Genomic DNA, 16,388 nt, shown 5'->3' on the forward strand with positions numbered 1-16,388 from the left:
AGAGTCCTCAGAATGAACATAACTGAGCGAATGTTGAAAGAGACTGAACCAAGATAAGACAGGAAAATAGGATCAACCTGGAATAGGATTAGGAATAGGATTGCTTCTCAATAAACCTTACAGAAAAGAGATCTAACAGAGAAATTTGGAGTAGTGCTGTCTTTTAGCACAACTAAATCAATATGTATGGTTTGGAAACTAGAAGACAATGTTACTGGAAAGTGAACTGACTATAGCCCTTTTTAAAAAAAACCCAGCAAATTATAAGAATTTATAGGGTTGAAGAAAAAAATACATTTGATGGAATTCCCGTTTTAAAAAATTACCAACATTAATTTCATAAATATAACACTGTATTTTTTGGAAAAATACAGTTATTTCCAAAAAGCATGCAAAACATTTTCAAAATGTTTCCAAAAACATTTTCCTTTTATTTTTTAAAATGAGTTAAGTACCTGAGCAATGCTGGGTAAATCTGCTTGTTAAAAATAAATAAGAAAACCTAGCACTTTTATACCTCTTTCAAGAATTCAGAGCACTGTTGAAAAATGAGGTATCATCCCCATTTTACAGAAATTTGCTCAAGGTTATACAGTAAGTAATTCAATGATTTTTCCAGGAATACTTGGCTGGCTCCCAGTCCAGCTCATGTTCTACAAAACCGTTCCCATCTCCTCTGATAAGGAGGATTTATTTAAAGACACTGACAGATATGGTAATATCTTTGAATACCCATTTTGAAAATGCTTTGCCATTCACTGTATTAAAAACACAAAATGTATGTATTATTTTAGAAGTGTATGTAACTAGGTGGGACATGTGACCAATGTAACCCCCAAGAAGTGCTACTAGCTTCATAGGACTATTTTAAACAATGTACCAGTCAAGGCAACAAGGGAACCTTTGGGACAAACAAAGCTGAATGACTTTCTTACGAAATACTTGGGAGGAGGTGAATGTAAATTCCCACTTCTGGACCCAAACGTTTGAAGCTATGCCCTATGGAGAAACCCACTGTCTGCTGTTTACCTGTTCTGATAATTTGATGATCAAAGCCCTTGTTGCCTAATAGAGGACTTGCAGATTAATTGGGGTGCTTGTTCTGAGCTAACAGCTGCTATGAAGTTGTAGCCACATTAAAACCCCTTCATGGTGTCTGAAGGACTGATCACCTGCCATAATCTTTATTGGAATAGCCATGATTTCTGGTCAACTTATTAGCCTAGCAGGCATGGAGGTTCTTTTATTGTTTGTAATATGTTTTCTCTGAAATGCTTTCACCTTATGAATAAACATGTCAGATTCAAAAAGGCTGTGCAGTAACATAGTTGTGGGCAATTATGTTTATTTATAGCCACTAAGGAGAAAGCAAAGCACAGATGCTGGCCTGTTTAGACAGTGTGTCTGGCTGGGAATCCACAGTATAGGCAGGCAAATGTGCAGCCTAGAAAAAAACCTGTCAGGAAGGAAAGAGATGTGGGTCTCTGCTTAGACAGCTGAAGAGAAAGAGCATAGAATAAGGTCCTTAATTAGCAATGGAGAGGGAATACAAGTGCTGGTGCAGTTGCCCTGAACTGAGAAAGAGACCATCATATAATCCTTACTTTAGGGTTTCAAGAGTGCAGCCTGAATCTGGCACAAAACTCTCAAACCTGCAGTGTCTGCACATCTTCAGGTAGAACATTCCAGTCTAGTCATGTAGGTGGTACACCTCATGATAGCCTTGATAGTCAGTTTTTGTCACTTGAAAGTTGAAGAGATCTCTCTAGCTGTTTCCATTGTGACATAGATAACCAGATTTGGGAGATGATTTCTTCTTCTTCTTCTTCTTCACAAAGTTTCTTTCTCAGGGGGAGGGGGTGGGAGAGGTTTTACCTGTAGACTCTTGTCAGTGATATCACCTACTCTGGGGAATAGGATTTCAAGATGCAAGTCTGCACTTAAAAGAAGGTGTATGAAAATTTATTCTCAAGAGACCTTGTTTACCCTTGTGGGCTTGGGTCCATTCTTTCTACGTCTTTATTTTTATGGGTAGGACTTAATCAGTTGATACCTGTTGTGGTTAGATTAGTCTTTGTTTACTTGGGCCATCTCTGTAGCTGCTGACTCTCAAAGAGTAAGAATCCTGTGATTATAGTATCTTTTAAAAAGGGAAAATTTATATTATACCTCCAGAGCTAAAGAGTTATTTTTTCATCAACTAATACTTCAGCCATTAAAAATCCTCCCCAAAAAACAACAATCAAAAACTCTGACAGTTGAAGGTCCTTGAAGTTTACAGCATTTCTGTGGCAGGTTTAGAATGTTTCCCCTGCTGGAGTGGAAGGGCTGACAGTAAATGGGAGAAGCACAGCCTTCCAAAGCTCTTTCTCTTTGGAGGTTGTAGCTAGTCTTGTGCTGGAGGTATGAGACCTAAGCATGTGAATCCCATGACATGATCCATCAAAAAAGAGAATCATAAGTTATAGCTAATTTTCTCATGTTCTTGAATGACGTGGTTGCATTTCACTGAGTCTACTGCTATATTTTAAAAATTAAAACAAAAAATGAACTAGTAAATAAAAGTCTTTGTCTTCATATTTTAATTAATTAGGTGTTTTCTTCTACTTCTGAATCTTCTTGCTTTGTAAAAAATATACAAGCAATACTGATCTTACTACTAAATTAACTGTAGTGTAGACAGTACTGTATTCTAGAAGGAAAAAATGAGGACTGTGACAGGATGACAAAGTTCCAGGACACTACAAGGAGACAGTACTCTCCTGTTGACTCAGCCCAGCATGGTGAGTCTCATTAGCATCAATGCAGGAAGATACACAGGTTTTACATCTCTGTCTAAGGAATTAGGAGCTGAGATAATAAGTCAGTCAGATAAATAAATAAGTGAACCCCCTTGTAAACAGCCAGCTTAGAATGAGGCCTTAGTTCAGGGGTAGGAAACCTCAGGCCCGGGAATTGAATGTGGCCCCTGGCTTGCCTGGATATGGCCTCTGAGGCTCAGCACTGGGGAGCCCAGGCTGGCACTCCAGCCCCCCTGCCACACACCTGAAGGGCTGGAGCACACAAAAAATACTAGCCTGGGTCCTTCAGGCTCTGGTATGCGAGGAAATGTGGGGAGTGTCTTTCCCCTTCTCAGTCAGGGGCTTCTCACTTGTTTGTAGCTCCTGACTCATTTTTCTCTGGGTCACCAGCACCCAACCAAAAAAGGTTACCTTCCCCTGCTTTAATTGTTGTTATAAATAAAGAAAAATCTCAAAGTTGTTGAGTATTTTGGACAAGCCTAATATGTATTTGTACTGTGTAAAGAGGAAGGGAAAGAGACAGTTATGTTCCCAGGGTTTGAAACCACAACATATTATTCATGTATTCCATCCCTCCCATTAGAGAAGAGAGGCCACAAACGCCATTATTCACCTGCACAGAGCCTGACTTTTTGGGTTGGACAGCAGATGTGGGTATCACTCCAAAAGTTACAGGAGAGTCCTGGTCCAGCATGGCTAAATTCAAAAGGAGTTTTGCCATTGACCCTATTTTCTTTCATTGTATTTTTCCCAACTGCTATTGTGTAGTATTCTGTGGTGTGAGAGGAGGAGATTGACTCTCCATAGATGGACTGAACAATTTTTGGGTCAAGTTAAATATTTAATACATTTGTATAAATTGAAGTATATTGTTCTCATTAAAATAAAAAAAATGTCATAGAATCATAGGACTGGAAGGGACCTCAAGAGGTCATCGAGTCCAGCCCCCCGCCCTCAAGGCAGGACCAAGCTCCGTCAACACCATCCCTAACAGATGTCTATCTAACCTGTTCTTAAATATCTCCAGAGAGGGAGATTCCACCACCTCCCTTGGCAATTTATTCAAATATTTGACCACCCTGACAGTTAGGAATTTTTTCCTAATGTCTAATCTAAACCTCCCCTGCTGCTGTCAAAAAAGATCATCTCACCATTAACAAAATCTTGAGGTTTCAGGCCAGATTCACGAGGAGACTATTTAGACACACAGGAAGGAAGGGGTAGTGGCCCCCTTTCTACCCAGTGGCTAAGTCACTCATCCTAGAGTGTGAGAAACCTAATATTGAATCCTCATTCCAGGATTCAGTAAGTGCCCTAACCACCAAGCTATTGGTTAAAGTAGGTGGGGCTTTCTCACTCTCTCATGTTTCACTGTTCCATTTGTTAGACATTTTATGCCATGAAAATTTATCTTCTGAGAAAGGAAACCAAACACTTGCTGAACAATAGCATGTCTTATTTATACAGTAACTGAAGTGTAGTATCAGAGGGGTAGCCATGTTATTCAGGATCTGCAAAAGCGACAAGGAGTCCTGTGGCACCTTATAGACTAACAGATGTATTGGAACATAAGCTTTTGTGGGCAAAGACCCACAATCTTCATGCATCTGACAAAGTGGGTCTTTGCCCACGAAAGCTTATGCTCCAATGCATCTGTTAGTCTATAAGGTGCCACAGGACTCCTTGTCGCTTTTGACGTTTAGTAGACACTTCACAAATAGGAAGAGGACTTGGACCTGATTCTCAACAGCCTGGTGTCTCATTCCTCCAGATCATATTGGTAACATTTTGCAAACTCTTTGCACGGGAGAAAATGACTTCACAAGGTCATTTTCAGGGCGAAGGTTTAAGTCCCTGTTAAAAAGCAAAATCAGGGCCAAGGTTTAGGTCCCTGTTAGAAAGCAAACTAATCATATAAAGGACAAACATGTATTTGACGGAGTGAATACAAAAGAAAGGCTACTGAGATGTAAAGTATTGTAATATAACTATTCCCATGACTTCTTTTATTTAAAAAATTGTTTATTAGTTCTTCTCCGAAGTGAGCACACCCTGATGTCTTCCTGGTGCCTGGTTTCAACCTATTATTTCCAATCTTTTAAAAGTTCTTGTCATTTGTTAAACCTCATTAACACAAGGAAATTTACTGGAACAGCTATTCTGCAATAGCTCTCTCTGTGGATATTCTTTTTTTCAGAATAAGTGTCCACTGCAGTTATTACAGAGTGCTATTGTGCTTTACATTTAGGGGTTGACTTACCTTAAGCCAAGCTGCCAGTGTCTACACTGTGGGAGGCCGACAGGAGTACATGGTCCTGTCAGCTTCCCTTACTCCTCACAGAAAGAGGAGTACAGGATGCTGTCGGGGGCTGGCCTTGATGTTTGATTTGGGGGTCTACACTAGACCCTATAAATTGAATGCTAGAAAAATAGACCTTCGTAGTGCAGACATACCCTACGTTATTCTGCAACGTCTCCATGAAGAAAATTTAGAGACAGGTACATTTTTCAAAAGTGCTTATGTGGTTTAGGAGTCTAAAGCCTATTTTCAAAAGTGAATTAGGCACTTAGGAGTCATTGGACTTCTACATGATTGTAGGGTATGTTGGAGGTAATGTGAATGATGGCTCTCTGTTTTATAAACCGCACTAATGGGTTGCTCATTGATTAGTGCATGTAGGCCTTGCTGGTGTGTATTAAAAGTTCCCTTAACATAGTGGTGTTTCAAACATTACATTAATGAGTGTTAGGGAACTTTTAATTCACACCAGCAAGGTCTATGTGGACCAATCAATGTGCAGCACATTAGTGCACTTTAGAAGTCAGCCACCTGTCAGGAACATTACTTTCCCCCCATCCGCAATATGTAGATATGTCCTTAGGCTCCTAAACTCTGTGAGAGCTTTTGAAAATTCTACACCATGTTTAAATACTAGATTGATGATGGATGTCTTAGAAATGGATAGATCAATTTGTATAGTCTAAATGGCTGTTCAACATAGTAACTATAATTATTTCCATAGCACATGGGTAATTTCTGGCAGGCGGGTGGAACAAATTCCTCACCTTCTATGTCATGTGGATTTCTTACTAGAGAAGAGTTTACCTCAAACAACTTTCCCAGTCAGGAGTTCCCTTAAAAACAAACAAAAAAGGTAGTATTTATTATTGTGGTGCCTAGGAATTTCCACCTAGATTGAGGTCGCATTGTCAGGTATTGTAGTTTCAGTCTGATAAAAGGTGAAGCTATGGCATCATTTATTACTTTTATGGGGGAGGGGGAGAGAGTTGTAAGGATATTCATACCCAGGCAAGTTACGTGAGGTAAAGAAACTTTTTGCCTCATAAGAAATCCATACAGGAGTGAAAGACATTTTTCACCACACCTGCCAGAAATACCCATCTACCAAAACAATGGCATGATAATCTTCAGTACCATTGCACCTGGAAAGCTGACTGGGCTTTCCTATATTTCCTTAAAACTGGAGTGGAGATAGAAGGTACTTAACAGGAAGTCTCCTGAGACAAAGAAAACTTAAGGTTAATAATTTATCAGCTGAAGAATCATTGAACCAGCAAGAAGTTTGGCCCACTGAAGAGAGAGACAGATACCCAAACACACAGAAAAGGAAGGCAAGCTAAGGGAACAGGATGAATGGCTATCACCTAGGGTCAGATGGGTCACGGAGGGAGCTTTGCTTCTAAAAGAATGTAAGTTTATTCATCTGTGTCTGGGAACTGAAACTGAAAATAGCCTACCCATAGGTAGCATTTCTGAAATGTGAAGGATCTATTTTTCTCCACATTTAAAAACAAACAAAAAACCAAAAATGCCTATTTTGTTTTGCCAAGCAATTTATGTGAATTTTCCAACTAGGTAAGTCTCCAGTCTCCAGTGAGAGATAAAAATGTTACCTGTAGGGACCTGCAAGATAACAGTGGAAACATAAGTTATCTATCCTCACTAGAGAAGCCAGGATTGTGGGACAACAGCAGGGAAGAGTAAGCTGCAAAAGATGAAAGCAAGCAGTTTGCAGGAGGGTAGCTGAAAGACCACAGTCCAGCAAATTCTGGCCGAAAGGTCATATATCATATGGTGACAGATCTTGCCCTAAAGAGTAAGGGCAGGTATACATTATGTAGTGGGGGAGGAGGGGTAGATCGATCTAAGTTACACAACTTCAGCTACATGAACAGCATAGCTGAAATTAACACATTTAGATCTACTTTGTGACGGACCGGGCCTTGTCTGGGCACAGCTGAGTGCGTCCGCTCAGGGCGAATTGCTCAAATCCGGGGTTCCTTACAGCCCCCGACTGGCGACCTCTCCAAACAGGCCACAAACCAGTCCCACAGAGCGCTTCAGCAGCCTGCCTGAAGCCTCCCGAGCAAAACCCCTCCGACACCCCAGCAATATCTGTGCCCCAGATGGCCCCGGGCCTATACACAGGTGGGGGGTCCTAGCACCCAATCCCACCTACCCCGAACAAGTTCTGTCCGGTTCCAAGAAACCAGCCACAGATCCCTGGTCAATTTACCCTCTGGACCTTACCACAAATCACGCTGGGCCAATCCTTTAGAATCTATATCTAAAGGTTTATTATTACAAGAAAGAAAAGCATGAGAGTAAGGTTATTAAAGTACAGTACGTTACATGCACCGAATCTCCCAGTCCTCGATGCAGGCTCTAGCAGAGATGTTGCAGCTGCTGGTTAAAAGTCCTTGTTGCGCATCCTAGCATCAGGATGGGTTCACAGGTCTTCCGGGCTCTTCAATCCCTGCAGTGCTGCCTCTGGGATGAAGTGCTGAGCTGAGAACAAAATGGCATCGACCACATGGCCTCTTTATACTCCTTCCCGGCCTCTTCTTGTATGCAGCAAGTCACCTGGTCAGAGGCCAATCTCTATATTTCCTGCTGGCTGCCCTCAGGTGACAAATCCCATTCTTTGGGTGTGTCCATAGCCTATTGAGAGTCATTGTTCCACAGGGCTTTGCTACTCAGCCTGTCCATAGCAATGCTTAACCACATTCACAGAAATATTCAGCTTCCACACAGATTACAGATTCCTACCTACACACACAGACATTATATACTCACATAAATATTGTACATAAGATTAACAAACAATAATCTCCCATTCAATACCCCACATGGCTCCCCCCATACCAATTTCTGGGGCCAACATCCCCACCTAGGGGTGCAGCAGCGATCTGGCTGCTTCCCTCCAATTCAGCAACGTGACATACTTACCATGGTGTTTTTGTTTCAGTGCATCAATAAGAGATTCTTCTATAAGTTCCCCTTGAATATCTTGTTGAGGTGAAGTAATGGAGTCAACAGCAGAGCGACTAGCGGTTACCATAAATTAGCAAATATAACCCGCGGGTTATAAATGTTTTTACCAACCACGCCCCTCCCCCCGTGGGGTATACATGTCCGCATCTTAAACAAGTTGACTTTTACTCCTTGGAGTCCCCCCAGGAGCATCAATTCCCCTAAACGGCTCTGCCCCCCCCCTTTGCACGGGGTCAGCTCTGCTGCAGGGGGGCAGGGAGGGACTGACGAGCTTCCAGCATGCCTGCACTGCGCTCTCCGTTCTCCCTGCCTGGAGGAGGGTGGGTGGTGCCTGGCTGCGGCTGCGCAGGGCGGACATGGGCACAAGCACGGCTCCCCTCCCGCAGGCTGGCCAACTTTCTGGCAGTAGGATGGCCGTCACCTTGTGTCTGCTCTCTACACGGGGCAGCTACCTCCTCACCTTGACGCTGCTGCTCAAGTGCCCGGGGCTGCTGCACTGGCCCAAGAGGCAGCACTTCCGCTGCTGCCACATCTCCCACTGCGGCATCAAAGATTACCTTTTAGGAAGGCGGCAGAAGTCTCTGAGGGCTATATACATTCACGGGTAATCTAATTTTTTTTTACACATGATAGAAAAACCACGGGTAATACACGAGTGTGTGTTATACTTGTACGCGGGTTATATTCTCTAATTTACAGTAATTTATTCTGTGTATAACTAGACTCAATGAATCGACCCATTCTGGATCAATCATTGCCACAGCAATCTGGCTGATAGTGAAGACAAGCTCTGAGATAGAGAGCATGAGTACAAGGGGAAACAAAGGCAAAGGGAGAGAAAGTGACTCACCTAATCAACTGAGCAGTGTCCAAGCCAGAAAAAGAACCCATGTCCCTCCTAGTCCCATGCCATACCTATGGGCTACACAGCCACTCTGTGTGGAGGTCAGCAAGTAGAAGAATTTTTAAATTTCAACTTCAATTTTTTTCATTTGGCGGGGGAAAAAATGAACGTGATTTGCCAAAAATATTATGAATAATAATCAGCATCCCCAAGGAAATGTCTAAGTGGTCTCTGAAGATGTACCATAAATATGTCCTACAATATGCTTGGACATGTAGAGTAGCTACACCTGGCAAGTGATTTAGATCCCAATTCAGCAAGATGCTTAAACACATGCTTCACTTTAATTATGTGATAAAAGCTATTTATGTCCATGGGAGTACTCAGGTACTTAAGCACCTTTCTGAAAAGAAGGCCTTTCCAATATTGCCTGAAAAAAACTTTCCATTGCTAAAGCACGGTGTACAAAAAAGGTGTTTAAAGTTGATCCCAAGTAAGCTTATGGCCCACATAATTAAAATTTTGTTGTCTAAGGAAACATGAAATGTTAGTCAACATGGTTAACAAAGTACAAACTCAGGCATTGGTCATGCAGGATGGCAGAATAGGTGTAAAATTGACTACTCTAAAGCAAAGGCTTACACCCAAACGAGATCTGTGCATGAGATAAACCAGCTGAAGTCACTCCCAGGACATTCATCAATGTACTGATGGAGCATGACAGTGGAAGCAGCCTTGAGGTAAAACTATTAGATGACATCAGCCTGACACTGCAAAAAACAATACACTAAAGTTGAGACTTAACAGAATAGTGGGGTGTACAGCCATAAAGCTTTGGATTAGTCCTGTGAAGACAACTTCCAAGCATCGGACACCGGCCAACAGAACCAGGCTCCTTGCTTGTGCCCAGCCTAACTGGCCACTACTCTGGCACAAGTACAAATAAGACTGGTAACTATAACACCAACTGGAGGAGAGAGAATGAGTGTGTGAGACACAGAATGCATACGCTGATTTCTATCCTGTATTTGCAATACATGTGGCTTATTGCCTTTCCCCCTGAAAAAGATCCTGTGTGCTTCTTATAAGCATAATACTTAGAACGATGATTTAAATAAAGAAAACCAAATTAATTAAGCTCAGGATCCAAGGAAAGCCTGGTAGATCTTCCACTTCAATTAAAGAAAAGAAAATCCAAACCTGAATATGAGTAAGGGACACAGATTACTTTAGTATATCTCTACTGTGGAAAGATGAATCCAGATTGGTTTATCATGGATAACTTAAACAGTTTATAATTTCTCTCTGTCCATATAAGTTAAGTTTTTATCTTAACTAAGCCCTTTGAGAGAGAGAAACAAAATCATTTGAGGAGCCAACAAATGAATATTAAGAATCTTAAATTCACATACAATGTTGCTATTTCTCTCATTTATCCAAGGAGAATTTATTTCTCTTTTCTAGGGGTACAGTTTAGTGTTTAACAGGAAAAATGTATTATTTCAAATTACAATGGTATTTCAATATTTCATTAAAACTACTTCAATCTAATCCCTTGACAGTGGGTTTGCCAGTTGCATCTCGGGTGTTTTGGCAATGTTGTATTGTCACAGAAACATCATTGGGATGGAGGGTCATTTCCGTTTGATGCGGTGTTGTCACCTTTTTTGTTTAGTTGTCTTTTGATGCTGTTTTGCTTGTTTGTAGAGATGAGATGAACCGGATAAATTGAGAAAAGTGTACTTGGATGACAATATTATTCTGTTGCCCTTAGTTAAGGTAGAAGATATACCTGTTCAGAGTATTGACTAGGTTCAAATATCATCTGTTGTCACCTTTTGATTATCCCATCACCTTCATGGGAGGGCCTTGATTACATATTCATGAACTGAAGATGCTTTCTGCTGATTGTATATATAGCAAGAGTTGTAAATGATTTTGTCTGATCAAAATAACTCATGACAGAGTTTTAACTCTTTATTCAGATCAGATCCCTTCAGTCCTATTGAATTTAATAAAAGTTGAGATTATTTTTCAAATGAGTCCAAACATCCCTATTTAAAAGTTTTTCAACTTTCAAATTAATCATTTTAGAAACAAATTATTGACAGTGTTTAGATGGAAATGGTCATCAAAGAAGACAGTGTGTTTTTCCCCCTCTTACTAATCTTTCTGTGGGGTTTTCTTATAGTAAGGAGTTGCTCGAGCACTGGCAAGTAACTAATTGCCCAATTAATATAAATATTTGTATATGAAAGTAGCTTGTTACAAAAATGAGCAGCATCATGTGTGTGAAAATAACAAAGTGTCTCCTACAATTCAGCAAAGATATAGGTAAGTTACTTTTATTATAATTAGTAACCATTTTTGCCTCAATGTTGAGGTCTACCCCTACAAAAAAAAGTCAATGAGCTTGATTCTTCATTGCCTTATACTTTGTGCGGTCATTTGCATCCAATTCAAGTAGTGTTATACAGTAGCTAGTTCACACATAATATATTTCAATGTGGATGAATGTTAAAACATTACGAAAAAATAAGTGTGACAACACAACTGTAGCAGGAAATGTTTGTGTGTCTTTGGTTGAACCCATCGTAGGCAAACATATTAACCCTGTACTAGAAGGCTCTTTCCTCTGAGTTCATGCCAGATTGCATTTACTGCAACCGACTACGCCCCCATATAAAATGTCGAGGGTTAAATGTCTGCAACTGACACTATGCAAACGAACGTGCGAAGGATGGAAGGGGGAGGAGAGGTAGAAGCAGGACTGAGTGCTGGCCTCGTGTGGCAGATTTGGCAGCAGCGAACCTTCCGGGTGCCTCTTATGGTGGCGCTGGGTGGGGAAGCGAACTGGAATGACCCCAGTCCAGACTGGCGGGTCTCTGGCTCTTTCCCGCATTACCACGCTTTTGCGCGAGTCTCTCCCCCCCCCCCCCCCCTGAAAACTTTTCTATTTCCAGCCACTCTCTGGCCTGGGAGAAGCTGGCCGGCGCGCAGCCAGGGAGCCCCTCGAACATGCCCCACCCCGACTCTGCTGTACCAGGTGGCGAGGAAGAGAGAGCCTGAACGGCGGCCTCAGGTGCCCCCGGGGGTGGAGGTCGCTGGCTGGGAGGAAGAGCCGTAGTTTTGAAACGGGGCGGAGGACACCTGGATGAAGAAGGCACCAGCCCGCTGCCAGCCAGCCAGCCTCCCTCCAGAGGGACCGGGCGGGCTGCGTGCAGAGGCAGAGACCCAGTTCCACGCTCTGGTGCCGCCGGCGCCTCCCCGCTTCCCTCGGCGGGACTGGCCTGTGTTGCAGCTGCAGGAGGCCAAGCCCCGCCCCGCCTCCTCCCGCCCCGCGTGCGGCTCAGCGCTCGCCTCGCCCGCCCGCCCGGGCTGCCCATTGTCTGCTCGGCGGCTCCGGGAGGCGGGAGAGGCGGCGCGGGAAGCAAGGCAGGGCGCGCGGCGGCGGCGGCTGCTGCTGCGGCGCGGGACAGGGCGGCGGCGGCTGGGGCGCGATGCTGGGCAGCCCGGCGGTCGTGGGGAGGCTGAACCAGGAACTGGCCCGGCGGGGCAGCCGCCGCTGCTGAAGGGGGAGCGGCCGCGCCGGCTCCGGAGACGCGAACTTAGCGCGCCCAAGCCCATGGAGCCGCTCAGCGCGGTGAAGGCCAAAGCGGGGGCCAAAAGCGCCGGCGGCGGCGAGGTGGCGGGGACCGGCGAGCCCCAGCCTGCTCCTTCCTCCAGCCCCGGCTCCCCGGCGCCGCCCGAGCCGCCCGCCTGCAAGCTGGAGGATTTGGAGACCCTGGCGACTGTGGGTGAGTGAGCGGGGGAGCCGGGGCGCAGCCCCTGTGCGGTCGGGACGAACAAAGGCGCCGCGTCCCCTGCCCAAGTACCCAGCGGCCAGATGGGGTGCGGGCACTCTGACCACGCGCCCCGAGCACCAGCTGCTGGCTCCGCAGCTGGCGGTGGCACCGCTTTGCCCCTTTGCTGTCCCGGGTGCCTTTCCCTGGCTGGTCCCCAGGGGCATCTTCCATGCCCGGCTTCCGCTTGGCCCTGCTCCTCTCCAGTGGTTTTCAGAAGACTTTAGTGCCTGCTGGGTATTTCCTGAGCGTTTCGAGGTGCTGTATCCGAAACAGCGGAGTTCAGCTCTGTAAATGTCAGTGCAATGGCTGGCAGGTGGCACCCACTAAGAAACCTATTGACTCTATGGAAAATTGCGATATCTTGTGTGCCTATAGTAAGTGTCTTGCTCGGTATCTATATGAAACACAAGTTAAGCCTTTTTTTTTCATTTTTTGCCAGTTTATGCGTTTGTCTGTCGCAGTACAGTATATTGCTTTGAACTTGAGCCTCCTTTGAAAGCTGGTTTCACTTGACCCATTTTTGAATGAAAGTTGTAGTTCGCATGGCTTGGTGCATTATTGTGGTTGTAACTTTTCTCATTTAATTTTTGTTCCAATCTAACATTGCACCGTTCCTACTCCTCTGCATGCATCCAGCTGAGCATTGTAGGCACTACAAGTATGCATACAAGTTATGTCCAGACTGTCTGAGAACAGTTTTGAATATGGTTTTAAAAAAAGAGAAGTGAGGTGAGCTGGATCATTGCTCACTGCATAATCATGTGTGAGTCACAAGTGAACCAGTTAATAATGTGATTTTGGGCCTGCTTGTGGGGATGAGGCAATCAGCATTCAATGCTATACATTATTTTGGTAATACTATTTTATGTGGCTTTGTCTTAGCCCATTCATCAAAGTCATGTTAAAATACATTCATAGTTTAAATGAAGTTTTTGGGTCACTGAGGAGGGCAGGTTAACTAACAGCCAATTAAATATAATTCACAATCTGATCCACAATGCCCTCTTGGTAACTAGTGTAAAAGGGCTTTGTACTGAACGGAATTGTGGAAGATGGTAAAGTAGCATCTTTTGATTTCTTGCACACCTTACATTGATCTCCATTTTTATGAGAACCAAAGCATTCCAGTTTTGTGTTTAAATAGTATCCTTCATTGCAGCATTTACACTCTGTATACATCTACAGTAATTTGAATGGTATTTGCATCTAGTCTGATATCAGCTAAGTGACTCCAAGAATGTGTGCATGTGTAAATCTGTATGTTCTTGTATTAGGTTCAAATGGTTGCATATGCATCCATAACAAACATTTATTTATACTTTCCAGTACAATGCCAAAAAGGGATGATTATTTGGATAACAAAAGAAACAAATCGGTGTAATAAAATAAGTCAGGGTTCTGTAGAGAATGCTGATGGAGAAGAGGTGTAAAGAAGAGTGTTTCTCTTCAAAAACTTTTACCTGCCATCTGAGAACGGAAGGCACAGTGGTCCTGGTTTGGGGGGGAGGAGGGAGAAAGTAGGAGCAGCCGGCTGCAGTTTAGCAGTGCATGGACCATGCATTTATATTTTTTTTTACCTGTGTCCACTTTTGCTGTTGCTTATGTTGCCAGAAGTTCTCCTGTTGGCATAATAGCGTCTCTGATGAAGCACAGATGCAGAAACTCCAAAACGTGAGAGAGGACTGTTTAAATCAGTTGGTATGAAGACTCCTGTCTAAAAAAGGAAGTTGAGATGATTTAACTTAAACTGATTTTAAAACTGATTTTGATTAAACAAGTGTAAAAAATCATGGGCATTCAGTTTAAACTTGTTCCCTATCTTGCTAAAGAAATATGATCCAGGTTAACATTATTTTGTGTATCCGTGCGGTTTTTTTAAGTTGCTTTAACTAGATAGTCATATCTTTTCCCACTTTCCCTTACCCAAGCATCAGCAGAGTGAAATTAAAAAAATACTGAGGTAAGCTTGGACATATCAGATATGGTGAAAAAAGTTGCTTTTAAACAAATCCCCATGAAGTGCTCTAAACTAAAATTTGTGGTATGATGAAGCTGCATGTTATAAATAACTCCAGACTTGTATTTAATTGCATAATCATGGAAAAATACAAAAACAACCCCTTAAACAAAACACGGGCAAAAATCTCTTATTTTACCATTGTAGGAATTCTGCTTCTGTACAAAGCATTCTAGTAATTTCTTGCATAGGTGTAGTCTGTTGAATAACAGCTATTGTTCTGATTTAATAGTTATGCATACAATTTTTTGATTAATTTTAGTGGAAGTTCTTTTTAAAGGAACCAAAATGTGTAACAGCTTTTTCTTAACTTCAAACTATTAAGGTCTCTTAAATAGATAATGAAAAAAAGATATTGGCTGTCTGCTCAACAATTCAATCATAACATCACTTTGGATAATGAATTTTTAAAGGACGACTTTAAAAAAAAAAAGTTCTACCCACTCTCAAAGGGAAGTTGATAGTTTCTTCTGTGCTGTTACTTGGCAAATACACATCAGTTCTATAGGTTTCAGAAGAAGAAAAAAGTGATATAATTTAGTTGCTGTAGAGACTTGAATGAATTGTTGCATTCTCACATCTTCAATACAAAGCATCTGTGTTTAAATTGAAGTGGCTTAGTTCTTATTATCTCTTGTTCTGTCCTTTGTTCCTTTTCTTCCTTCCTTCTCTCTCTCCCACAAATTGACACCTGTCCTTGAACAATCTACTGTGATCCAACTGCAGTTTGCGTGAAAATGTCCAGATGTGCTTGTGTCCTTCTATTGCTCCTGCAATACTTTGTCTGGAATAATCCCACTGTAATTGAAGAAACGTTATTGGTAGGTTAAGGAGAGAGACATCACACCTTGCATGGCCAGAAGAAGGGGACTTATGGAAAAGGGTCCTTGTGGAAAACAAAAGGGAGAAATGAAATCTCTTCTCTCCTCAAAAGGAAAAGAAGTCCCAAAAGAGAAGAGTTTGGAAAAGAATAGGAGCATGTGATGACTAAAGTGTGCACAGACTGGAAATTCAGGATTGAGACAGGATAGCAGAAATATTGTAAGATCTGCGGTATTGGTTCAGTGCAGTGTTACTTACTAAAATTAAATCTACTTTGACTGCTAATCTTATTACAGTAGTTAACTTAACTGGGTTGTGGCAAATTCAGACTTCTTTCCCCATCATGCTTTGACTTGACTGTATCTGCAAATATGTGCAGCTAAGGAAGTTCAAAGTTAAATTAATCCCCATAGCAGTTACTCTTATAAATTTATGCTAAAGGGGGTCATTGCAAGGTTAATTGAATCTCCATGTCCTAGAATGGAAGAAAACATAAGTGGAATATTGGGGTAGACTTGTTCACAGTAAGACCTAGGGAATAGTTTCCCAAGAGAAAACACTGAAGAATAAACTAGGGAATATCCCTGCATTGCAGTGTCTTCTGAATCTCTGACTTAAGCACTTAGGCATGTGCTATGGTTGTCAACAAAGCTACACAAAAGTAGTGATGTGAATACCTGAATAATCTCTGATCCAGCTTCTACTGATGTTACAGACATATGTAAAATATAACAGTTAAGATAACTCCTTCCCTTTACAAATA

At 42.4% G+C, this 16,388-nt stretch overlaps 1 protein-coding gene across 1 annotated transcript in view; it reads left to right on the top strand.

Annotated features, from left to right (window-relative positions):
- Positions 1 to 11,914: 11,914 nt before the first annotated feature.
- PRKX (protein kinase cAMP-dependent X-linked catalytic subunit) overlaps positions 11,915 to 16,388 on the top strand; it is a 112,878-nt gene continuing 108,404 nt past the window's right edge. Inside the window, exon 1 of the mRNA XM_075915508.2 lies at positions 11,915 to 12,738. Within this exon, the coding sequence (XP_075771623.2) occupies positions 12,096 to 12,738 (643 nt within the window). The 5' untranslated portion in view covers positions 11,915 to 12,095. The remainder of the gene's footprint in view (positions 12,739 to 16,388) is intronic.

This window comes from Pelodiscus sinensis, chromosome 1 (assembly GCF_052426305.1).
Source record: "Pelodiscus sinensis isolate ZL-2025 chromosome 1, ASM5242630v1, whole genome shotgun sequence".
Classification (NCBI taxonomy): Eukaryota; Metazoa; Chordata; order Testudines; family Trionychidae; genus Pelodiscus; species Pelodiscus sinensis.